A 27,242-nucleotide genomic window follows, 5' to 3' on the forward strand; every position below is an offset into this window, starting at 1 on the left:
TCCACTAAACGAAGTTTTATTCCATTTGAGCCATGTAATGTTTTCCTGAGTACAATATGTGAAAAATTTCACCTTGTTGAACATCCTGTGCCAAAATATAAGACCACTTTTAATAAACTTAAGTGAACTTCTGTTTGACTTCTTTTGGAAGAATTTTTTTGATATGTAAACTGGTTGCAAGTTTTGCTCGAAGATACAGTTGAAGGAAAAACAACTCTTCCTTTAGATAAGTAGAATTTTTGGCTTTCTGTGGTGTAAAACATCAGCACCCAAAGGTTGAATGATCCTAAATCATTTAAATTAAATTCTTTTTTTTTTCCCCATAAGATTTACCTTTTTAAAGTAGTTTTTTCCCTAAAATTCCTATTACATACAAGCAAAATAGAGATTATACTGCTTATACAATTTTGATTTTTTTGATAACCCTAGAACATGTGTGTTTATATTTTTAGATATTCCTCAGAAACATGACTTTTATATTTTTTTATTGAAGTATAATTAACATACAATATTATATTAGTTTCAGGTGTACAACATACTGATTTGACAATTCTTTGCATTACTCGGTGCTCACCATAGTAAGTGTGGTCACCAACTGTCACCATACATTATTACAGTATTATTGACTATATTCCCTATATGCTGTACTTTTCATCCCTGTGACTTATTTATTTTATAACTGGAAGTTTGTACCTCTTAATCCCCTTTATCTCTTTCACCCTGCCCCTTCCTGCCTCCCTTCTTCTGACAACTACCAGTTTCTTTTCTGAATTTAAGAGTCTGGTTTTTTGTTTGTTTTGTCTTCTAGATTCTACATATAAGTGAAATCATCTGGTATTTGTCTTTGTTGACTTATTTCACTTAGCATAATACCCTCCAGGTAATGCACCTGACAATGTTGCATGTGCTTCTTGCACATGACAAGATCTCATTCTTTTTTTGTGGCTGAGTAATATTCCTGTGTGTGTGTGTGTGTGTGTGTGTGTGTATATATGTATGGGTGTATGTACAACATCTTATTTATCTGTTCATCTACCGATAGACTCTTAGGTTGGTTCCATGTCTTGGCTATTGTAAATGATGCTGCAGTAAACATAGGGGTGCAGATTTTTTTTCATATTAGAGTTTTTATTTGCTTTGGGTAAATACCCAGTAGTAAAATTACTGCATTATATGCTATTTATATTTTTAATCTTTTGAGGAACCTCCACACTGGTTTCCACAGTGACTGCAAAAACACTGCACAAAGGTTCCTTTTTTTTCCCATATCCTCACCAACTTGTTGTTTCATGTCTTTTTGATACTAGCCATTCTTACTGGTGTGGGATGATATCTCATTGTGGTTTTGATTTGCATTTCCCTGATGATTAGTGATGTTGAGCATCTTTTCATGTGACTGTTGGCCATATTGATATCTTCTTTGGAAAAATGTCCACTCAGGTCATCTGCCCATTTTTCAATCAGATTGTGTGTGTGTGTGTGTGTGTGTGTGTGTGTGTGTGTTTGTGTGTGTGTGTATGTATGTGTGTGTTGAATTGTATAAGTTCTTTCTGTATTTGGGATATCACCTCTTTATTGGATACATCTTTGTAAATATCTTCGCCCATTCAGTAGGTTGCCTTTTTGTTTTGTTGATGATTTCCTTTGCTGTGCAAAAGCTTTTGATTTTAGTGTAGTCCCAAAAGAGAAGCAAGATTTTTAATGGCCATATAATTATTCATTGCTTGAATTTACCATCCCATGTTTAATCCTTCCCCTGTGGTGTTTCAGGTTGATTTTTTTTTTCACTTTGTCATATTTGACCCTTCTCTGTGCTGAGCCAGTCCTGCTCAATCCAAGTCTTGTCAGTTCTCCATCTGTGCCATCAGCACATGTCCTTGGCTTGTCCCCTCACTCAGGTTCTCAGTAAAGTAATGAATGCTGTCCTAATTTATGTTACTTTTAGTATATGTGCTGCTGCAGCAAGCACCAAATACATTTTAATTTTAATAAAAGTTTTTCTTCTCCTAATCATTGTAAATACCACTGCAAGTCTTATCTACTAATCATAGCACAGTAAATAAAATTTTGATTTTCAAAGTGATTCACACCTGTTGTTGAGGGTGTGGGGTATACCCTTAGGGCATCAACATCTTTGTCAGGGTTCATTATTGGTTGTAGCTTGATAATGTATAAAAGCACCTCGAAAATGTGCAAATATATTAACAAATGATAGAGGATGAAATTATTAGCAGAGCCCAGAAGACAGAAAAATTGGAAAGAAATATTTTAAGCAAAGTAAATGTAAACATCTTTGTTATAAATGCTGAAGTATACATGCTAACACTCAGTGGGAAACTAATTTGCTTCTGTGAAATTTGTTTTACTCATGACCTTTTAGGGCCCTGTAATGGCAAGAGCCCACACCCTTTTCTTTGTTGCATAAAGAAAGGGTACCTGTGCTGCTGAATCACGAACCAATTAAAAAATTATATTTTAGAATAGGAGACTTTTTTCCTGTGATCTGTTTCATTTATTTGGACAAGAAATATGTTTCTTCCTGCTTCAGATTATAGAGGAAGTGGTTAGTTTTATTGAGGAGTTGCACCTTTATCTCCTTTCATATTTCTTTTTTTTCTTTTTGGATTTTCAGGTGTTTATTTTATTATTTTGCTTTACAATTTAAATACATGTTACATAATTTATTTTGTACATGTAAAATATTATATAAAATATTATATCATGATGTTTTTGGTTTAAAAAATTTTTTTTTAACATTTATTTATTTTTGAGAGACAGAGAGAGACAAAGAGAGACAGAGTGTGAATAGGGGAGGGCAGAGAGGGAGACACAGAATCTAAAACAGGCTCCAGGCTCTGAGCTGTCAGCACAGAACCCAATGCTGGTCTCAGTCCTTTCATATTTCTTATCTCTTACCTGGCTCATGCAGCAGTGCATGGATAGCAGCTTTAAATTTTGTGAATCGGTGTTTCAAATTCTTATGTATTTGTGAGTCTCTTTTGAATTCCATTCTATGTTTATCTGAAAATGGTTTAAAAAAATTGAATTGCCAGTTGAATAGACAGTGTTGTTAGCCTGTTTTGAAATTTACCAGGACTGTCCTGGTGCTTGGTGAAACCTTCCCCTGGGCCCCCAAACTAGACTGAGCCTTTTTTCTTTATATGCCCTTTTGCTATATCATATTATATACTTGTTTCAGATTTCTGTCTACTGCTTTCCCTGTCTTTGTCAGCCTTCCCCTTGCCGAAGGCTTTATCTGAAGTTACCTCTCTCTGCCCATGATCCTCTAGAAGTTGACTCATTTTCTTATCTGTCTAGATTACTTTCCTTTTATGTCTACTCTTTTGGCCTGGATCTAAGGGGCAGCGACACCACTTATGTGCTCTTACTTGCTGGTTTCATTAGCGTGCTCTTCCATTTCCCTTTCAACTCATTAATCAAGATGAAACACAGCATTGGCACAGTTTTACTCTGTTATCCCTTTTGTAGCCTAAACTCCCCCTTTCCCTGTTTTACGTAGCTAATTAGAATATAGTTTCACAAATGTTTTCCGTTTGCCAGTTAACCTGAGCATTTTATTACTCTGTGAGCCTCCAGCACAATCGTGCTTCAGAATTTTCCTTAAAGAATGTTATTAACTGGCAGCAGCATTAGTGAAGCAACAAAATGTGACTGAAACCTCAGTTTCCTCATCGGTTAACTGGAGATCAAAAGCTTTACCTTACTGGTACCTATAAGGATTCAAGTAAATAAAGGTGCCTGGGTGTCCCTCGCTTAGTCTGTTATCACCAAAAGGGATTCCTTCCTCATTGGTATCTGCCAGCCTCAGGAATGGTTTGATGTCTTGACTGAGGTATAACTCATATGCTATATAAGTTACCCATTGAAAGTACACGATCCGATGGTTTTTAGTGTATTCAGAGTTGTGCAGCCGTTACCACAATTAGTTTTAGAATGTTCTTCTCACCCCAAGGGAAACTCCATACCCATTAGCAGTCACTCACCATTTCCTTGGCAACCACTAATCTACTTTTTGTAATTTTATGCATTTTTAACCTCATGCTTATTGTATTGTGTGCTAATAGGATTTTCATTTTTCTTAAGGTACACTGAAAGTATTTTGAAGTGCAATCCTATAACTTTTAGAACTAGAAAGAGCCCTTTAATCATTTGCTCCTTTTTTTTTTTTTTTCCACAAGGGAACACAGTGATTCACCTAGGGACCTTCCTGTTCTATACCTGTTTACCAAAAAAACAAAAAACAAACAAACAAACAAAAAATCTTATTAATACTTATCAGAGGTTCTTATTTTTGAGTATTTGCTAAAACTCTTTCAAATTCAAATTCTAGATGTGACATATGATTATTTGAATTCTCTGCTTTAGACAACTTATTCTGTGAATACTTCTTGGACTTTTTCCTTTATTTGTAACTTTCTCATGTACAAAAATCCTATCTTAGCCAAAGTTGGTGCACTATATTGTTATATTTTCTGTTTAAATTTTCTTTAGGAACATCATTACTCTGTGATCAAGCATAGAATTTTCTAGGATAATCTATTCAGTTTTATATGTTTTTCTGTGGCATACCTGAGCGTTCTACATATTTTGTGGTAGACCACTTACTCTACCAGATTTCGCCCATCCCATGCCTCTTTTCAAGGTTTGTGTCACTCCTTCCATCTACAGGTACAGATTAATTCTCCAACCCCCTGGCAAAAACAACAGCATGCAGATTTTAAGGTCTAGGTCCCAAGAGTCCTTGCAGCATCTTTCTTTGCCCCTTTTGAATTCGACTTGGAGAGCTTTATGTAGGAAGCCACTTTGTCATCAGGGAGAGGACAGAGGCCGTGTGCAGAACAGTGGGGCTCTAGCTGACAAAGTAATTGCCAGACCATCAGAGTCAGTCCACGGTGGATCCTGCAGCCTTTCTGACCCTCCAGCCAGCTGTAGTTGCATGAGTGAGCTCAGATGACAGCAGCAGAGGAACTGCCCAGCCACCCCACAAAATGTGAGAAATTGAAAAAAAATGTTTTGGAATTTGCAGTGGTTTGTTAGACAGCAAATTTAACTGGTACATATAGGTATCAGCATTGTGGCAACGTTGAGATGATTAAAGAATGTAACCCATGTAAAGTCCTTAACTTACTGCCAAGCACAGAGAATCCCTTAAGAGAGGTTGATTGCTCTATCATATTGGCTATAGCATTATCGTTTCTAATGTCATTTTGATCACTATCATCATTTTATTTCTCCTCTCCTCTGGATATAGTGTCATTGCTTTTAATGAACATTAACTATGAGGAGTTAAAAGAATTTGATGCCCTTGGTGCTAGTTGTCTAGTATCTTCCTTCCTGATTAATAAGTAGTTTACAACTTTAAAAACTATTCTTATTGTAGGGGTGTCTGGGTGGGGTAGTTGGTTAAGCATTCGACACTTGATTTCAGCTCAGGTCATGATCTCACGATTTGTGAAGTTGACCCTGTGTGGGGCTCTGTGCTGACAGTATGGAGCCTGCTTGAGATTCTTTCTTCCCCTCTGTCTCTCTGCCCCTCTCCTTGTGTGCTCATGCACGTGCCCTCTGTCTCTTTCCTCTTAAATAAGTAAAGCTATTCTTTTTGTAAAATAAAAAAGATATATAGCCAAGTGCATAAGGTGTAAATAAATGTACAGCTTATAACAAATTATAGAATGAACATTTGTATCTGCCACTCAGGTTGAGACATTTAGCATTACTTGGACTCCAGAAGCCTGTTGGATGCCCTTTCTGATCACAGTCTTCTCCCTTACACCTATAGGTAGCCACTAGCCTGATTTCATAAGAATCTCTTCTTAGCTTTTCTTTATAGATGTCACCACCTCTGTGTGCATCTCTAAACAAAATAGTGTAATTTTTTTTGATTTTTCATCTTTATATAAGTGGAATAATATAGTATGCATTCTTTTGTGTCTAGCTTCATTTGCTGAATATTATTTCTAAGATTCTTTCCTGTAATGACTTAACAGTTAGCTTTCACTTTCATTGCTATGTAGAATTTCATTATAAGAATATACTTCTGTTAGATCTACTGTTGATGGGTATTTGAGTTATTTATAGTTTTGGGCAATTACAAATAATTCTGTCAAACACATTCTTTTATGTATTCTGGAATAATATGAGAATTTTTTGAAAATAGATATAGGAATAGAATTTCTGAGTAATAAAGTTACAGTCACTTTTTATACATCTCATAGAAAAGAACATTGCCAGATGATGCCAGATAGACAGTTGACCCTTGAACAACGTGGGGGTTGTGGGTGCTACCTCTTACCCTCACCGACAGCCAGAAATCTGCATATAACTTTGACTCTCCCAAAACTCGACTACTAATAGCCTCGTGTTGGCCGGGGGACTTACTGATAACATAAACAGCCGGTTAACATGTATTTGGTATGTTGTATGTATTGTATATACTATATTCTTAGAATAAAGTAAACTAGAGAAAATTGTTATTAAGAAAATCATAAGGAACAGAAAGTACATTTATAATGCTGTACTGTGTTTATTGGGAAAAAATGCAGTTCAAACCTTGTGTTGTTGTTCAAGGGTCAACTATGTCCTGTATCATAACCTTTACCATATCTTCACCATATCTTTATCAAGAGGGTTGGCCAAAAAGACAGTTCAGATCAAAGGGGACAGGAGTAGGGATGTGATGAGAGTTACGTGGGCATGAAAAGGGGCCACCGTTTAGTTGAAGGGTTAGAGTGAACCTGGGAGGGAAATCTTTGAATCAATTTGGTGTCATTATAGCTGGAGTCAAACAGTTTTTCGGGAGTTTAATGACTTTTTTTTTTTTAAGTTTCTGTATTTATTTTGAGAGAGACAGAGATAGCACCAGTGGGGAAGGGGCAGAGAGAGAGCGAGAGAGAGAATTCCAAGCAGGCTCAGCACTGTCAGCTCAGAGCCTGACGTGGGGCTTGAACTCACGAACCATGAGATCATGACCTGAGCTGAAACCAAAAGTCAGGACGCTTAACCCACTGAGCCACCCAGGTACCCCCCTGGAGTTTAATAACATTCTTTATGTTATTGTCCTCCAGGTGACTCTGTAACAATGTTTTATGTTTACCCTGGGGAGGAGAAGTTTGGGCAGTGGGGGAACAATTGACTGATCCTTGGCCATATACTAATTAAAAAGGACATAGCTGTTTTAGGACTCAGATTTCCCATGTCCCTTTCTAAGAGGAAGGGAGGTACCAACACTCTGCCAAAAGAGAAGGAAAAAGAATCTTGTCAAAATGGGCAATGGGAAAAGGAAACATGCTGTTCAGCCAAATTAGAGACTCTGCATCTACTGAAAACAAGGGTGGCTATAAGAAGGCTGTGGTGTGGCATAACAAGCCAAGGCAGTTTGGGTTCCTTTGCGTGTAATTGTACACAGTGTCCTCCAAAGTGGGCCAGTGTGCTGTAATCAGACATGGTATATAGTTGAAGAATGGTGTCTGTGTGTTGTGTCACATGATCGCTCTGTGCTGCAGCACCCTGCCAAGACAGCGACATGAATTGTTCTGCATGTGCCCTGGCTAATGTCAAGAGAAGGCAGAAGGGCTTATAGCTTGGTGGGTTTTTTCCCCAGACTATCTGAGGAAGTAGAAAACTTGAGGATTTAATAAAATCTTAGTGGCATGGTGTTGGTCTTAGAAGAAAATAGTTAATTTAAAGCATTTGGATGCCAAATTAAGATCCCATCTGGGTAATGAGGGGAGGATTTAGGAAATACTGTTTTCATTTTGGGATCCTGTCAGATGGGGTTGTTTTTACGTCTGGTTTGTACATCCCAAGTTGAATAAAGTGGTGTTTGTGACAGGCTCTCTTTGAGGATGCTTTTAATATGCAGAACAAAACTTAAATTTGTCTGCTGTTATGATTTACACTAGATGTGGGGACTTGTAGGCTGTTGTTTCCACAGATGTAAAATGAACTTATTATTCACTTGCAGATCTGAGTACCTTAGTGACTTGATTTCTTGTATTATTTCTGAATGGTTCCTGAATGTATGGAATTGGTGATGGTTTTGTGCTCTTGCAGTTCTATCTTTCCTGGAGAATAAAGTGAGCTTTTCATGCTTGAGTAAACACATTGATGCATTATGAAACTGTCAGACTCTTTGAACAATTGGCATAAGCTCAATTATTCAAATATGTGACTCTTTTGAATGGCTTTTGTGTCAGCTAATGCTTTCGTACAACCAGTATAAAGAAATTTCAATACCTTTCCTTTAAGAAATTAAATCTCAACTGTATGATTAAAGAAGTCCACAGGATTAGTTCTTTCATTGAGCACTTTCATTATCAGGTACAGCTAATTGGTAGTAGTGTCCATTTGCTGAGATTCATAGTTTATTTTATTTAAAAATATCTTGCATTTTTTGTTCAATAATTTAAAGTTGTGCATTTTCCTTATCACCTAAGATAACTTTTTTTCTTGTGTTTCCTTCCTGTCAGCATGCACACATGCTTTTTTACGGTGTACCTGCAATTTTTTCTTTTAAAATTATATCTGCATTGTAAATCTTTTTCAAGTTATATGGTCTTTTTAGTAATTATTTAGGTCTCTTACTCAGTATTGAATTATTTAATAACATGCTGATCATTTCCCTTATTTTACATATATGTTTTCCAGTTTTTCCTTTTCACTGATAATGCAAAGACATACTGTGCCTTGTAGCTCGTTTTTCTTATTTTCAGTTACTGTGTGTTACAAGGACAGATGCTCAAAAGTATTGTTATTATGTCAGTGGACTTGAAAACTTATGTTCTATGTAGTGCCCAATTGCTTTCCAAATGACAGTGCCTTCTTTTTGATTATAGAAGTATATAGTCCCTGAAACTTATTAAATAGTAGCATTCTTCAAAATTATCACTTGGAGAAGCCTGTAATCTTAATAGAGACTTTTTCCTTTGTAAATGTAATTTATATTTTTAGCAAAGCACTATATGCAAATAGTTTTTTTTTTAAATCCAGTGAGCTTCATTCATAATGTGACAGTGAAGAACAGTAGCCCCTTGCACCTCCTGTCCCCACCCCAGTTTCTGACTCTTGAGAAACCCCAGCTCCTGGCTTTTCCACTGATGTATGCCCCAACACTGCTAAGCTTGCTTTTAATTTGATTTTTTTTTCACTTTGTAGTTATCTTTTGATTTCTTTCTATGGAAGATGTGGCTTTAGTACTTACTGTTTCTTCTCTATCCTCTCAAAATTGACATAACGTAAATTTTGCTTTTATCAATATGTGGATATTAAAACATTACGACCAATTATTGTTCATAAATGAGTCTTAAATTTATATTATGAATATATAAGAATACTTTATATTTTTTGTTTTTTGCTTACTTTGTTTTCTATGTTTCTAACTTATCGACAAACAAATCTTCTTGATCTTTTCAAACACATCAGATAATCCCACAGATGTGCATTTCCCTCCCCCTCCAAAAAATCTTTCTTCTGTGAACCTCCCTGTTGTCTGCAGTGTGGACCAGTGGCTCTCAGGGCCAGCTGCTCAGCTGACGTCTTAGAAGTCTCTTCACTCTTCATTTCTGGGAATTTCTTTTGTTTCTCTCTGTTTTGTTGATTCTCTGATTTCTGGATCTCCGATCCTCCTCCTTTGAGATTTATGCTCACATTTAATGGGTTCCTGAGGTGCAAGGAAGAGGCATTTTTTTTGAGACCATGCATGTATAAAAATGTCTTTATTTTGTCATCATACTTGATGTAATTTTAGGCTGGGAATAATGTTTTCTTGGAATTTTGAAGGCATTGCTCCATGACCTTCTTGCTTTCAAGGCTGCTGTGGAGTCCATCCCCTTTCTGACTCCCAATTCTTTGTTAGACCCCCAACCCCCACCTCCTGGTCTCTGGAAGCTTTTGGAATCTTCTTGTTTCTGGCATTCTGAAGTTTTATATTTCCTGGTATTCTTCCATGTCTCTGGCATTCATTTTATTGGCCACATGGTGGACTTATCCTAACTGGAAGATGCAGTCCCCTGTATTTTCCTTTGGAATACCTGTTAGTTGGATATCATACCTTGTAGACCAGTCCTTGAATTTTCCTGTCTCATTTCTCTGTTTCATAGTCTTTTTATTCTACTTTCTAAGGGATATTGTTAACTTTATTTTTCATTTCTTTTATTAATGCTACATATTTTTTAATTTCTAAAAACATATCTTCTTCGAAGCTTGCTTTTTATGGTATCATGTTGCTTCATTTTCTCTTATTTCTCTGAGGGTATTAATTATATTTTTTGGTTGACATGGGTACTCTCTTGCATTAGGGGCTTTCCTCAAGTGTCCAGAAAACCTTGGTTTTGTTGAAATGACAGATCTGGGGTTGCATGACAGATCTGGGGTTGCTTGTGTGGCTCATTTGGTTGAGTGTCAGACTTTTTTTAAATATTTATTTATTATTTGAGAGAGAGAGAGAGAGAGAGAGAGAGAGAGAGAGAGAGAGACCGAGCGCATGAGCAGGGTAGGGGCAGAGAGAGAGGGAGACAAAGAATCCGAAGCACTATCCAGGTTCTGGGCTGTCAGTCAACACAGAGCCTGATGCAGGGCTCGAACTCACGTACCATGAGATCATGACTTGATCTGAAGTCAGATGCTCAACCACTGAGCCACCCAGGCGCCCCAAGCGTCAGACTCTTGATTTCGGCTCAGGTCATGAGCCCAGGGTCATGGGATAGAGCCCTGCATCAGGCTCCACACTGAATATGGAGCCTACTTAAGATTATCTCTCTTTTTCTCTGCCCACTCCCCTGCTTGTGCTCTCTATGTCTCAAAACAAACAAACCAAAAAACAACAACAAAAAACTAAAACAAACACCACCCCCCCCCCCACACACAGACATGAAAGAAAGGAAGAAAGGAATAAAAGAATAAAGAAAGAAAAGCAAGAAAGAAGGAAAGAAAGAAAGGTTGATTGATTCAGACACTTGTGGGGGGGGCGGGGAGGGAAGATAGTTGGAAGCTCTTTGTGCATGGGTGGGCTTGTAACCTGGGGATTCTCTGTACTGTATTGTAATTCGTGTCTGTAGGGTCTGTTCTCCTGCCTGGGAGCCTGGCTTTGGGAAGGGGGTGGAATCTCACAGGGCTTTGACTCAGTCCTTCTGTTTTTAGTAGGGTGCCTCACCCTGCCCTCAGCTGTGCTTAGAGTCAACTCTTTTAGAGGGAAATTTCTGGTCTCCTGCCTGGCTATGCAGGGTAGAGAAGAGATGTGGGGACCTAACTGTTCTTTATATAAATTTTCAACCAGTTCTCCTTCCTTCAGAGGTCACCTGGACCTAATTTCCTATTGACTCCTTACTCCACAGGGTTGGATTTCAGCGTTATTTGGATTCTTTTGTTAGTTCCCATTGGTTCATCTGTTTTCTGACTTCAAGGATTTTGTGGCATGTCTAGTTTGCTTCTTGTCCTTTCTCATTTTTAATTGTCTTCATGCATTTATTTCATATTTTTATATTTATATCCATTTTGTATAAATTGTTTTAGTGTCATTTTAGTACAGTTTTAAAGGATGCGGAGTGGGGGGCGGGGGGAGGCGTGTCCTCAGTATGCCCTGGTTAATGGAAGTATGCATTCTTTGCTTTCGATTGGTCAAAAACAATTTGTTCCCTTTGCACATTTGTGGGATATTTATATACTTTCTGATGCACAGTCATTTCTATTAAAAATGTCTTTTAAAATATTTTATTCTAATTTTTACATACATTTACTTAACACAGATTGAATATCATTTTCTATAAGTAGAAAGTGTGACCACCCACTGGATAGTTTAAAGGAGTAATTACCATTCTCAGTGAGCTACTTACTCATTTTTAAAAACTTTTCAGATAATTGTAGATTGATAGGAAGTTGTGAAAAGAGTACAGAGATGTCTTTGTACCCAGTTTATCCCAGTGGTGGACTACATGACTATTATATGACTATTATTTAAATATCAAAGTCAAGAAGTTGACGGTACAATGCTCATTAATTTTTAAAAGAGATAGTGTTTTAAATTTCATATGGGGCAGAAAGTGTACATTGCAGATATATGTGAGACCCATGCAAAACTATTTTGTCTTTCAGCAATTTTTCCAGCTAGTCAAATTACGAAAGCTTGGACTTAGTGATAATGAAATTCAGCGGCTCCCTCCAGAAATAGCAAACTTCATGCAGCTGGTGGAACTTGATGTGTCTCGGAATGGTAAGAAAAAGATTCCACTTGAATTGTCCATTTGTCTCTTCTGGTGCTGGGGGCAATTTTTAGTAAATGTAGCTGGATAAATGCTGTTCGAGTTGCTTTTTCCGGTGGTTATGGAAAAGCTCTGTGTAAATTTGGGGATGAAATTAATGCCATTACTGAATAGTTTAGTCAGCTTACGGGTATTTACCAAAAATGTTTAATAGCACAATTTTTAGATGATGGTTTTCTCAAAGTAGGTTCAGTCTGATTCAGAGAGCCGGAGAGTGGACTGGGCAGTCATAATACCCAGCCCCCTCATTTTACCGAGTGTGACACTGAGAGCTGTTGGTGCGGTCATTCGCCCAGTGCTGAGGCTGCTGAGGCGAGGGGGAAGGGCGGGGCGGGGGGAAGGTTGGTTTGTCCGGCTGTGCTCCTGTGAGAGTCTGTCTCCCTGCAGTGAACAGAGCAGCTCGCTGTCCAGGCATCGTCGTGAGATTGATTATTCCTAATTAGGCCACTGATGATTCTGCACACTGGGGTTTGTGTGGTATATTTTGTGAGTTTATTTTGATTACCAGGTTTCACTGGAATGATGAAGTGCTTCCTTTTTCTTGAACATTCCAGTAGGATATCTCTATTCCGTTTAACCTTTCACTTTTAAGTGGATACCCTGGTTTAACCTTGTGGATTATAGCCCCGACAGCACTCGTGGAGTGGGCCGGAGCCCCTGCCACTGACAGCAGACATGATTAATTACTTTGAGTTCAAGTGGCAGCTCCCAGTGGTCCTGTCTTTAGTGATGGAATTCAGTTCTTGCAAAGACTCTGGTGTAACTTCCTCAGGATAGGCCCCGGTGTGCTCTGAATTATTTATACAAATGATGATCCCTTCCCTTCAAGTTTCTCCTCAGTGAGCCTCAGATCTGGATCTTTCATTCTCGTGTCTTCCACAGAAACCACAAGGCTCAGGTACAGAATATTTTGGTGGGTCATTGTCATAAGACAGCAGTGTAATCAATGCTTAATTGAAAATGTGAAGAAAAAACGATTTTACCCCCTACTTTTAACAGCTGTTAAATTTTTGTCATCTATCAGATCCCATGAATTGGAAACTGTCTTTAGGCCAGGCCATATGTTCTTGACATAGACTCTACTTTTATTTTTCTTGAGAATTATTTCTTATCTTGAAGGTAATGGAAAAAGTGAAAAAATCTTATTTTTTGGACTGGCTGAATGGGTTGCAGAGGACCCAAATCTGCTTAGGTAAAGGGTATTGGATTTTAAGGATGGGGGTGGAGCTAACATTCCAAAAGCATTGGCACGGAGCTGGCATCGGACACTATGTTTGGAGTTTCATGGCCTCTGTCTTATGGTGTGTCTGCTTCTGTTGGTAGCTGCTCTGTTCTTCCCTCCCTGCTGACCTGCTCTCTTGGAACTGGCCCCTCCAGGCCCAAGTTGTTGTGGTGCCTTGCCTTGCACTTTTTGGCTTCTGACCCTGCTGGGGCATCTGTTTGCCAATGACACATTTCTAAGTGAGGAATGGTTGCTCCAGCTCATCTTTTTAGGCCAAGTATAAACTACAAGCTGTAGGTCACAGGACACCCTGATGTTTGGCTCCCCGGAAACAGGGGTGGCAAGTAGTGCAAAGCTTGACCCCACCCCTCAGCACAGATACAGCTCCCCTCACACCTGAGTGTGGCATGGGGCAGGCATCTGAGGCCAGAACTGCTGCTAAGCTATCGTATATCACATTGATCTAAAGTATATATAATTGAGGGGCGCCTGGGTAGCTCAGTCCGTTGAGTGTCCGACATGGACTCAGGTCAAGATCCCACGGTTTGTGGGTTTGAGCCCCGTGTGGGGCTCTGAGCTGTCAGCACAGAGCCTGCAGCCAGCTTCAGATTCTGAGTCTCCCTCTTCTGCCTCGCTCCCGCTCACTCTCTCTCTCTCAAAAGTGAATAAACATTAAAAAAAAAATTAGGGGCACCTGGGTGGCTCAGTTGGTTGAGCATCTGATTTCGGCTCAGGTCATGATCTCAGAGCTCGTGAATTCAAGCCCCGTGTCGGGCTCTGTGCTGACAGCTCGGAGCCTGGAACCTGCCTCGGATTCTGGGTCTCCCTCTCTCTCTGCCCCTGACCCGCTCGCATTCTGTCTCTGTCTCTCTCAAAAGTAAATAAACATTAAAAAAATTTTAAAAATTCAATGAAGTATATGTAATTGAAACTGCTATCCCTTGTCTCAGAAATTATATGTTATGAAGAATCGCTGGCAATTAATTCTATAAGGAAGCAGTGACTTAGGAAAGTGGTCACTGAAATCACACAATCTGAATAAACAAAAGAGCAATTTTGAAATTGGCATTAGAAAAGTTCTACCACTTTCACATCTGCAGTTTCTTTCCATTCTTAGCTAGAAAGAAGGGCCACATGCTTCTTCCCATGTGTCCCTTTATACCTTCCAGCATACTGATGAAAGAAACTAGACTTTTATGGAAGTCAGTGTCAGGACGCAGAATGAAGTTTCCTTTCCTTCTGCAGGTATTGGGAGTTTTGTGAAGGATCCTGCAGATGCTGTCACCTTATCAGGCTTATTTAGAAATGCTGAGGGGAGGGGCGCCTGGGTAGCTCAGTCAGTTAAGCATCTGACTCTTGGTTTTGGCTCAGGCCCTGATCTCATGGTTTGTAGGTTTAAGCCCCGTGTTGGACTCTGCGCTGATAGCGTGGAGCCTATTTGGGATTCTTTCTCCCTCTCTCTGTGCCCCTTTCCCACAGCTAATGTGCACACACACAGTCTCCCTCAAAATAAATAAATAGACATTAAAAAAGTGCTGAGGGGAGTTAACCTCCCCCTTCCCCTATGGGCAGAGCCTTGCTCTGGCTCAGTAGCATGAATGTGTGTGTGTGTGTGTGTGTGTGTGTGTGTGTGTGCGCGCGCGCATGTATGGGCGTGATGGACAGTGTGGAGGAGGATGGCAGGCAGGGTTCCAGGCTTTCTTTGAGGTTGTGAGAAAAACAGAGATGACAGAACAGAACAAGGTCATATTTAGTTTAACCAACAGGAACATGGGTTTTAAGCTATTTCCAGGTCAGGCAAATCTCACCGTTCCCTCTCTCTCTTTTTTTTTTGCAGATTAAATCACAATGAATTTCCTAGGCAACTGAGTAGGTAAATAAAGGTTGTGAAGTCTCTAGCCTGAGAGGCCGTGTGAAAACCCCTACTTTGTATGGATACAGGCATTTGTAAGGGTTTGCTTACATCTGGAGGCCTGGTGGAGCCTCTAGTATTCTGTGGCTCTGCTGAGGCTGCCCTCCATGATCAGAGAGACTGTTCCTTTTAGTCCTTCCCTAGTCCCTGAATTGTAGCAGGTCCACAGCCAGAGCTCTCTGTGTCATGGTAGGACCTTTACTGGCTTCCTCAGTTCCTGATTTTCCAGAGAGCATTGCCGGACCATGGAGGAAGGCAGGGTGTTGGTATCAGACCCCACAAGTCTTTGGTTCAGTGCTTGTCAAACTTCAGCATGCAGTGGGTTTTGTTAACCTGCAGATACTGATGCAGTAGGGCTGGACCGGGGCTTGAGATGCTGCATTGCTGGAAGTCCCCAGGGGCTGAGTAGCAGGATCCACAAGCTCACTACTAATGTTCCTTCAGCAGCTTCCTGTGGTTATGAGCATCACTTTGCTCAGGTTCCGTGGGCCCTGCACCTTCTCGCATGGAAGGTGGGAAACCTTCAAGATACTACTGGTGAAAAGCTAAGATGCCGTTACTGACCTAAGCTCGAGTTGGCCTTTCAGTCCAGGAGCAAAATTAGACGTGTTCTGGTGTTCCTTAGCTCAAGTGAGGAAGAGAAGACAAGTTTTGTGTTTGTCTCCAGAAAAATCTATAAATGAGGAGGAGAGAAGTTTTTATAGGCTTGTGTCCTATGCCAAGTACTGCCAAGACCTCTAAACCCTGATTTTGTGGCTTTATTCTCTGGCATTTCAGGCACAAAGTCCAGGGGATTGTGTATTGTGTTAGAAATGAGAAGAGTGAGCTTAGGAAGGAAGAGTGGTGCTTGTAGGTTATATATAGGCTGTGGAGACCTGTTCTGGAGTAAAAGGAGAGAGAGGCTTGGGATGAGCACAGTTTTGCCCCCGAAATGGCTGGATGTGGTTGGCAGGCAGGACTCTGGGTGGGAGCCCTGGCTCTGTTGCTCAACACCTGGCTATGGACAGTGTTTGGCCGTGTCCTGTGAAGGAGTAGGGACGAGGCACTGCTTCCATACAAACCCGGTGAGAGGCGAGGAAAGTGACACATTTCTCGTGTCCTAACAGCGGATTATTTTTTCAGTCAGGCAATAACTAAAATAAACTGGGGGTAAAAGAAACTAGGTATTTCCTCTGACTGTAGATTAAAGGATGATTGGAGTGTATAAAATTGGTATCTGAATATGGTGTTACGATGCCTAAAGAAAGCATACGGCCCTGATTTAAGGTCTGAAGCAGTTTTCTGTGGTAAAATGCTTCATGTCTGTTTCCTGTGCTCACTGATCCTTAGTTGTTGGAGGGACACGACCTCTGGATATGTAAGAAAAGGTATTACCCCATGGTACTATCTTGCTATCCAGGAATCTCAGGCCGACTTTGTTAATGCATCACGAATCCTGCCTGAAGGGTTAGTCACTTGAATTTTATAGCCTGTGCTGTTATTTGACTTACATCACAGTACTATATCATTATCCATTTAGTTCATTTTTTCCCCAAGTGTAAGGCATATACCACTGGTACTGCTGGGGATGATTTTAAGTGGTGCCACATAACAGCAGTTTCTAATATTGAGTCATGGTGAGAAAGTTAGCATTTTTGTAAAAAAAACAATATTCCTTTTGGATTGCCTTCTGTAGAACTTAGTAACACTATGTTATATGTATCATCACACTTATCTGCTGTATGCAGGGTTATTAGTTTCTATCCGTGATAGTGACTTAAAGAAGTTGGCTTCCTTTAGAAATAAATCTCACTCAGATTTGAAGAGGTGATTTAACAGAATGAGGTAAATTCCAAAGAACACAGGTGCTCTACTAGTGTGGCCATCATTGTGAAGGTGGACAGGGATGGCTGGCATTGAGGGGTCCCACTGATTAGTATGAGCATTTCAGGCCAAAGAACCCATGGGTTTATTTCACTCTGGGGCACACAGAAAAACACGGCCAGCGTCCGCACACCCTGCCTAAGTACTTCGCACACTTGAGTTAACAAAAACCTAAAGGATAGTTTTAGTACAAATCGTCACGATCACCAGGACAAGACTTCAGAGTGAGCAGATAGACAACCTGTCTACAGTACGGGCCTTCGTCCCACAGAGTCCAGAGGCCAGACTTTGCTGAAATGCATGGGTCAGTTGTCCTGTGTCCAGCCACAAGAAGCCGATCAGTGTCTGTGGTCTGTGGCTGTGGGTTTGTGTAATGAAATCCAAAGCCCGTTTTGAAGCCTCCTGAAATGACCTTGTATAACACCAAGCCTTGGTGCTTCTGAGTATGCCCTGAAAAAAGCTCTTTCTGGCAAGCAATACATCCAGTGTGCCTCAAAGTCTTGCTACTTAATTGTGAACAGTTAGCCTTTTTTTTGGTAATAACTACATACACCCACACCCCAAGTGTGGCAGAGGCCAGTTTCTACCCATGCAGACTTCAGACTAGCCACAGTCAAGCCATTGTTCTCTCTTTTCTCACTGCCTAATTCGTGCCTAAGTTTAGTGCTCTCTCTTTAGCTCTGTTACCTGCCCCAGTGGCTGGACTTCATACCGGCCCCAGTGACATCCCACGAAGAGAGGCCCCATGGGCCACTCTACCTTGTGTCTGGAGAGCTGGTCACTTTCCAAACCAGAGCTTGCTGTTTTACCTTTGTAAGAACTGTGACTTTCCTATCTTGAGCCCTTTCTCTGTCTTAGCTTGTACCTGTGCTTTTGTTAGGAAGAAGGGTTAATACAGAAAAAAATAGAATTGCCTTTTTCTCATGTTTTAATTCCAGATAATAACAATTATTTTTAAAGCAGAGGTGGAAAGAAATTAGGCTTATGTGATATTTCTAGTCACCTTAGCATGCTACAAATAGTTTCTCCCCCCCCCACCCAGGGAGCATTGTTGAAATGTGAAGATATATAGAAACCATTTCAGACACAGAAAAAGGTGAAATCAACTTTTCAAATAGCCACCCCCCCCTTTGGATGATATAGAAACATCAGTGATATTTTAGCAAATAAAACTGAAAACCCATCACAGTTTAGTGTTACACATTGTTAAATCAGAAGGGAAATTCTTAGAACATTGCCTTTGCTCCAAGTGTTTTTGGCACTCTTTCAGAATTTGTAGTGCATAATTTTGCATATCCTCAGACCAGTAGTTTCACTTTGTAGTGTGGATTGGTTTTTAAAATCAGCCAGACATTTTTAAATGCCAATTTAGGTAAATAAACCAGGACACTGACAGTCTTACGTTAGTTACCCCATATCTGCTTCAGATAGAGCAATTTCAAAAGGGTTGCATAATAATTCTGATCAATAGGAACAGCTCTGAAAACCATATATTAACTACCAAAGGGCAGGCACATCTTTAAATGTATTTTCAGCATCTGTGTTTTTAGAGTACAAAGACAAGCTTAGAACTTCATGACCATGTATCTTTGAAGTATTCCAGTATTGCTGCAGACAAATTTTTAGCATTTCTCCTTCGGTATTAGCTGCCTTAAAATAAAATCTGAGCTTGCTTTTTACGTTACATATGAACCATTACAGAGATCTGCTGTACAGTGATTTCATTAGTGAAATAAAATCTGAGTATTGTGTATTTTCTTATTCAGATAATCTACAGAAACTAAACTTTGTTACTATAGATCCCTTTTGATGGCCGTATTGACACTTTTTGCATTTTTTTCTCTTAACTTTTCTCCAGAATATCTGAATCCTTTTTGCTCTCATCTCGAAGGGTTTCCTTAGGTTGCCTGCCTTGTACTTCCTTTTCCAGAATGTATAGAAGAGTAAACTATTGCTATTTATTATGGTAATATAGCTTAATTTTTGGTTACCAGAAAAGTTGTGATTCTCCTGAATAAGTTGTAGGTTTATGTAACTTTGTCTCTTGACTTTTTTTTTTAATTAGCAGGTTTATAATAGAGATGATAACTTTTGCATTTGAGAACAACACCTCTGAATATATTTTTTAGGTCAACAAGCTCTTTAGTTAGTTCCAGGTTCTTTCAACGTTTATTTATTTTTGGGACAGAGAGAGACAGAGCATGAACGGGGGAGGGGCAGAGAGAGAGGGAGACACAGAATCGGAAGCAGGCTCCAGGCTCTGAGCCATCAGCCCAGAGCCTGACTCGGGGCTCGAACTCCCGGACCGCGAGATCGTGACCTGGCTGAAGTCGGACGCTTAACCGACTGCGCCACCCAGGTGCCCCAGTTCCAGGTTCTTTGAATTCTTTGTCTACCTTCCTCCCTCATCCCCTGCCCACTTCATTTCATTCACTGGGTCTTCAAATGCTATGCTCTGTGTTAGATGCCACATTTTCCAAAAACAATGGTAGATTTACATAGAGCTAAGGCAGAGTTAGAGAAGCAAAAATAATTGTTTAAAAAAAATGGTTTCTCCTGAAATAAAACAAAACTCCACATGTGGGATGACAGTTTCTGTTCACTTTTTAATTAAGCAATATATGTAGGCATGGCTTTGACAGTTTCCAGCTCTGAAAGTGATTGCAAGTAAGCGGCCATATTACTTCGTTTTGATCTTGCTTTTGAGGCCACCTACTTTGTCATGTGAATGTGCCTTGAGCCAAGTGACGCTGAGCCTCTGGGCAGCTAAAGGCTGTGTGGCATCTCTGTGTCAGGATGGTGACAGCTACACTCTGCTCTGAATGCAAACGGTGCTCTGAGCTTATTAAGCTGGAAGAGACACAACTTAGAAAGGGGTGGAGGATCCAAGAAGGAGAAAGTGAATGAGGAGCTGCAGCTTGAGGATTATATATAGAAATCATTTGGTTTTTAAATTAGCTTTATAAGTGTTGAATAAGTCTCCAACCTGAGGTATCTGCGCAAAGCTAATAATGAATTATGACTCTGAATTATTTTGCAGTTTGAAAAAAGGCTTGGACCCTGGCCTCTTTTTTTTTTTTTTTTAATGTTTACAGTTATTAACTATAGCCCGTAATTACTTCAAGTAAAATTTATTGAGCACCTACTGTATTTATCTAAGGCTCTTTGCCTTATTCTTCCATCCCTTAAGGAAGTAAATGTACAGGCACAACAAACATATGTGAAGAACTGCACATAACATCTGTTACGCTGTTATATAAATAAAGTGCTGGGGCCAGCAGAGGAGTGTCAGTAACTGTAACTGATTGAAAGAAGCTTGAAGGAAGAATGTGTTCTTTTGGTTTGAAATTGAAATCAGGCAGTCTTTAGAAATTCTCATATTTTAGTTGTAAATTTGGAGGGAGTTAGTAAGTAGATTCCTCAGCTGAGTGTTTATTGTTACTTGTTGGAGATTTTTTTCAAATGTTTGTTATGGATTTACAGAGTCAGAAATATCCTTGAAATGCAAATATCTCAGCGCTTGTCTTTTAGATATTCACTGAAAATTTTTAGATTTATCAAAAATCAAAGAAGCACCCAGTACATAAGAATAACAACTGAAACTATATGAGTTGTCATCAGATTCTTTCTCATTATTGTACAGCTGATTACTGCTGTGTTGTAAAGGATTTGTTCTGCCAGGTGAAATGCTAAGCTCCATGTAGTAGTCAAGATAGATGACTATTGATTAAAAAAAAAAAAGCCAAAATCTCAAGTCCTCAACACATTGAAGGACTTTATTAGTGCTTGACTTACAGTCCAGTTCGGGGGGGGGGGGGAGGGATGTGGGAGTCAGGGGAGACAGAGAATAGGGAAACGGGTGGTGAGAGGCTCTATACAGTCAAGGATCCAGGCTTCTTCTTAAGATATTACATCTTCACTCAACTAATAGCTTCCAAGGTCCTCGTGGGAGGGGGAGACATTGGGGGATTGTATGTGGGCAGTTTGTGTGGATCATGTCAAGAAATGCTGTACATCATTTCCATCCATGTTCTACTGGCTAATTTTATGCCCCCAACTTAACTGAAAGGAGCTTGGAAATGCTGTTAGATATTTGTACAGTCAGAGAAACCTGGCTGTTGGGAAACACTAGCATCATCTACCACAAATGGCAAATAATTGAATGCTGCCATTGTATGGTTTTATGTCACTGGTCACATGCAGGCCTCGTAAACACACACACACACACACACACGATTATGTTGCACTGTCACAACCTTCCAGTGAGTGACACATTTATGGGAAATTTAGATACATGTCAGTAGAGGACAAGGTAGCTTTCCTTCCCATTTCTGCACAAAAAATTTTAAACCCAGGAATAGATGAACAGGATTGATAGCCATGGTTGCTAATCATTGGCATAAAATCTGTGCAAGTATGCGTAATGTTTTCTAATTTGAATTTTTAGAAACTAAAATATATTTTGAAAATTAGAATTTTATATTTGAGGAATGTTTGAAGCTCTTGCTCTAGGCAATATGGGATCATTAACAGTTTTCAAGCTAGGGATCACCATCTTGGACAAGCTACTTAACCTCCCTGTGCCTCAGTTTCTTCATCTGTAAAATGGAGATATAATAGCCCTGACTTCATAGAGATGTGACCCTCAAAAGAGGCTGTGTATGAAAAGTGCTTAGAACAGTGCCTTGTGCATAATGAACACTCAGCATTAGCTGCCATAACTAATCCTGTCATCATCCTCATATTGAGTCATGGAGATCTGAGCTAGCACTGTGAGATTAAGAATGAAGGGCAGGGGGGTGCCTGGGTGGCTCAGTCGGTTGGGCGTCCGACTTCGGCTCAGGTCATGATCTTGCGGTCCATGAGTTCAAGCCCCGTGTCGGGCTCTGTGCTGACAGCTCAGAGCCTGGAGCCTGTTTCAGATTCTGTGTCTCCCTCTCTCTCTCTGACCTTCCCCCATTCATGCTCTGTCTCTCTCTGTCTCAAAAATGAATAAACATTAAAAAAATAAAATTAAAAAAAAAAGAATGAAGGGCAGGGGCGAGGACACCACGGGTTTGGAGGCTGGAGTGATGTGGGTGAGGAGGGTTCCTGCCTGAGGCGCCATCTACACACCAGGTGCCACGTCCAGCCATTGTGTCACCTCGTCACCCCTGTGTTTTGTCTAATTCACACGCTACTCCTGGGAGGTGGGCAGAAGCATCGCAGAATGAATGATGAGGAAACGGAGCCTTGAAGAAGTGCTATGTCCCAAACTGTACTTGTACTTAGTTGTGGGGCTGAAATAAGAAACTCAGCAGAGTGGCACTTCTAACTATTTTTGGAGCATCTAGAAAATGATAAAGGTAGGCCTATTACTTTTTGTCTGGGTTAGAGAAAGGATATAGACAATACTGGGACTAGGTTCTCCCTGGATTCAGAGATAAAAACAGGGAAAAATCATTAAGACATTTAAACTCCTAAAAATCTACATAGTGAATGAATCCAATCGCTTCTAAAATTGGCCCACCCAGAGAGGAGGTGCTTTGTAAATCTTCTAAGGCTGGAAATGGAACATCATCTAATGAAAGATGTGTGGCTTTCGCAATAAGCTACTATGTCACACTTCTAAGGTAATTGTGCTGTTTTGACAAAAGATCACAATCTCATAAGATTGGTGCCTTGCTAGAAGTGTAGAACAAGGAAAGCCAAAAACTAAGACTGCATAGGATTTTACCTTAGAAAGAAAAGAGATTAGACAACACGAATGTCCCTTGGAAGCAAGTGTAGCCTTCTTTTTTATCCATGGGATGGTTAAGATCATCCCATTCTTTTCTCAGGATACGAATATTCACCAAACACTGTCATGGGCATTTAATTCTCTGATATGAACATTGAAGAGAGGTGACGGATAGGCTGACCAGTTGCCTTTAGTACCTAGTTCCTTTAGCATGGCTGATCACTTGGTCCCATGTGAATTTTCTTAGCATGGCACATGCTTTCACAGCCTGATCTTCTCCAAACACATTGTCACTGAGCTGGCAACTAGAAGACTTACCTGATTAACCCACAGAGGATCATCTCTTTGGTGTTACGCTATATGAAGCTATGCCTCCAGCAGCCAGCGAATTTGCCCTCTTTGAAATTCTTTGGAACACCGAGTAGCACTAATTTCAGTGGGTCTTCAATTTCTTTCTTTCTTTCTTTCTTTCTTTCTTTCTTTCTTTCTTTCTTTCTTTCTTTCTGTCTCTTCCTTCCTTCCTTCCTTCCTTCCTTCCTTCCTTCCTTCCCCTCTTGGTAAAATGAATTACGTTTGCCCTAAGAAGATAAAGAAAAGCACCTTGAAAAGGGTAGAGAAATGAATCACTAGGATCATTTCTTTTGCAGCTTATGTTGTTTAAAGCACATGTTCATTGTTGAGAATTAAATAATAGTCAAACACAAAGACACATTATTGGAAAACCAAGAGAACCGTGTGAATCTTTAGAGTATTTATTGGGTGCCTGTTCTGGACTACCAGTAGGCTAAGCACTTCATGTGCATATTCTCATATAATATCTCATTGAATCATCAAATCTTCTCCAAGCAGTACCCTGGTATCCTCTTTTTACAGATGAGACAACCGAGTCTCATAAGTAAACCACGGGAATGTAATATATAGCACATTTACTACAGGTAGTAATCCTGTACTGCATATTTAAAAGTTGCTAAGAGAGTATATATTTATTTTTAATTTTTTATTATTTATTAATTTTTGAGAGAGAGGCAGAGAGAGAGCGAGACAGAATCCCAAGGAGGCTCCGCACCATCAGCGCGGAGCCCAACACGGGGCTTGCACCCACGAACCATGAGATCATGGCCTGAGCCAAAATCAAGAGTCAGATGCTTAACCAACTGAGCCCCCCAGATGCCCTGTTAAGAGAGTAGATCTTAAAAGTTCTCATAACAAGAAAAAATTTTGTAAGTATATCTGGTGATGGATGTTAAATAGACTTACCATGGTAATCATTTCACAATATATATAAATACTGAATCATTATGTTCTACACCTGAAACTTGAATATGGTTATACACCAGTTATACTCAATCAAAAAAAAGTGAGTCTCAGATTAAAAACTTTTTCTTGGGCACATGGCTAGTGAGTAGCAGAACTGGTATTTGATCCCAGGTTGGTGAGACTCTAAAATCATGGTTCTTTCTCCCCAGTATAAAAGTGTTTTATCTTACTACTGAGGAATGAGCATTAATAATGTTTTTAATGTATTTTATTTATCTTTTTCCCCCTTTTATTACCAGTTTCACAAAACTGGGATTATGCAGCACATGTCTCTTGCTTTTATTCACTTATTATGGGTTGTGAGTGTTTCCCAAAGCATTATTATTAAATATGTAAATGTTTTAAAAGGCAGATTAATTTATAGCTCCTACCTTTTTATCTTTCTGGAGAAAATACGAACAGATCTGTAACACCTAACAGGAAGCTGTAGATTTCAAAGGATGGTCTGTGTTGAATAACTGACAAGACAGGGGAGTTTCCAGACAGATGTGATAAGTTAAGAGTCAACCAGACAGTGAAGAAAGAGATGAATAAGCAGTTTAGAAGTTTCTACCTGATTTAGGATTTTTGTGTTTAGGGGGCACAGTTACCCCCTAATGTAGTTGCAGAGGTAGCCACAGAAAGAAGGTGGACAGCAGCAGACCAAGCGTAAGTGCTCAACTGCTTTTAAGGTGCCGTGATGCAGTCAGTTCTGTGTTTACCTAACATGTATTTTGTTTGTGAAGGTGCTTGATCAAAGTATCATTACACACAAACAGTTGATGTCCTGAAGTATTTAACCTTGTTGTTCAACTTTTGTTTGATGGTGCTGCAAAGTGTTTGAGAATAGCCCTTCTTCCATTCAGCTGGGCTGATGAGGGATGGGTCAGGATGAACTAGGGGATCTGAGCAAATTAGACAAAAGTGACAGAACCAAGTGCCAGTAACTTAGTACACATCCAAAATAAAAGCAGCCTAGAGCTGGGAGAGATTCCTGAGTGACACCAGAGGGGCTGTGGAGACAGATCTCTCAGGGGAGGCCTGTGGTAAGTGGGGAGGCAGCAAACCACTGGAGGGACTTGCATGGGTCCCTGGCAACCCTCCTTCCCTCAGCTAACTGCCGTTTGAGTCGTGGTCTGTTTAGCTGGCTAAGACCCAAGGGGCCAAGCATGGCAAGGGCCTGGGCCAGTCTGAAGTTAGCCCTAAGTTGAGTCAAATGCCATGGGCATGTGCCTTATCATAATTGCAAATAATCATAATTTGCTTCAAGAAGTCCCTACTTGCCCTATGCCTCCCCACACACCTTTGAAATCATCACTCCTTTCAGGGGCTTTGCACATTGGCAACTAGAGAGAAACGCTAACTGTTGTGCTTCCTTTACACCGAGGTCCCTGCCTTTGGATTTTGTCGTGGACTGGTCAGCCTTTGGGTTTGACTAATTGGAGAATGGCAAAGAGATGTCCTCCCTGTAGATCTTTGGCATTTTCTGAGCAGATGCTTTGGTCGTCTGGAGCCCTTCCCTGCTGCCAATTGAATTTCATCTTATCTCTAAAATTCTTCTTTTCTGTATTACCAGCTGTTCTGACCTTCGTTAGGGATCTATATGGGAAGAGATAAACTCAAAGAAATGTTCTAAATAAAGGCATCATATTTCATATTGAAAAGCACAACAAAATGAATTCCTGGCTAGAATGTATGTTTCACCAAGATAAGGTACATTGGAGCAAGAACAGTTTTAAAATAAGTTTTATTCATTTCTTAACTATTTAACAATCACCAGGTATGAAAGTTACATGTGGGGAGCTAGAGATGGCAAGTCGGTTTAGTGATGGCCCTCGAGGGATTTAGGGCACAACGGTGAAGGGACCAAGTCCATCTGTGATACCAGGACAGTGTGGAAAATCCTGTCTCAGAGATATGCCTGAAGGAGCCTGGAGAGGGAGGATCTCAGTCATTCCTGGGAGGGATGACACTCAAGCCCTGAGGTACAAGTAGCAGGTAGAGATGAAGTTCGGGAAGGATATTTCTGGGCAGATGAAATTGCACGAGTGTGTGTCTGAAATAGCGTGATGAATTTGGGAAATGCAAAATATTACTGGAGTACATGGCGATGAGATCATGAAGGTTCTGTATACATGGCTAAGGAATGTTTTCTCGAAAGCTCTGCGGGACCTCTGCAAGGATTTCCAGGAGGGGAATGGCTTACATGTCACCCTGGCACTAGCAGGAACGTGTAGTTGATTGAGGGCAGCCTGGAAGCAGGAGGTCATGTTGAGGGTAGAAAGAGCAGAGAAGGGTGCAAGAGAAAAAGAGATGCCAGAACAGGTGTGTGGGTGACAAGTGGGAGGCTTGCTGGATGTGGAGGGGTAGGGTGAGTGGGAGGATAAACTCCCACTCACCACTGCAGAAGAGATGGGAGACATTAAAGAAAGATCAGGAGGAAAGCTGAGTTTATATGTGGGCATGTGGAAGGTGAAATGCCTTTGGGATATCTAAATAGAGATGTTCAGTAGGCAGCTGAATATAAGGATCTGAGGCTCAGGGGAGAAATTTTAGCAGGAGATGAAGGTTTGGGAGTCATCCAGGTGTAGGTGATGGTTGAAGCCATGGGCATGAATGACGTCACTCAAGGAGTGGGAGTAGATATGGTGTTGGAAGGGGGAGATGAGCACGCATATTATTACTGTTAAAAAGAAAGCAGAGCAGCAGGGCCCCTTGTAAGATTCTGAGAAGTAACAGCAGGATGCTTTGTCAGTATTGTTGACTGGGGTTGTAGAAAAGGCCCAGCAAGAGAATGGCAATCATTGGATTGAATTATGGGATGGAGAGGAAGCCTGCAGATTAATGGGTGAAGTTGTCCTGGATGAAGGCGTAGACACTGGCTGTAGAAAGGCAGCACCTTTGGAAGCACCACGATTGGAGGACTGATGAGAAACAGGAGAGTCACAGGAGCTT

The 27,242-nt window shown here is 40.3% G+C and overlaps 1 protein-coding gene across 3 annotated transcripts in view; it reads left to right on the plus strand.

Moving 5' to 3' along the window:
• LRRC1 (leucine rich repeat containing 1) overlaps positions 1 to 27,242 on the plus strand; it is a 134,017-nt gene that overhangs the window by 38,321 nt on the left and 68,454 nt on the right. For all 3 annotated transcript variants that reach the window (XM_047860254.1, XM_047860256.1, XM_047860255.1), the window contains exon 2: positions 12,109 to 12,226. In XM_047860254.1, the coding sequence (XP_047716210.1) occupies positions 12,109 to 12,226 (118 nt within the window). The remainder of the gene's footprint in view (positions 1 to 12,108; positions 12,227 to 27,242) is intronic.

The sequence above is a fragment of the Prionailurus viverrinus genome, chromosome B2, assembly GCF_022837055.1.
Source record: "Prionailurus viverrinus isolate Anna chromosome B2, UM_Priviv_1.0, whole genome shotgun sequence".
Classification (NCBI taxonomy): Eukaryota; Metazoa; Chordata; class Mammalia; order Carnivora; family Felidae; genus Prionailurus; species Prionailurus viverrinus.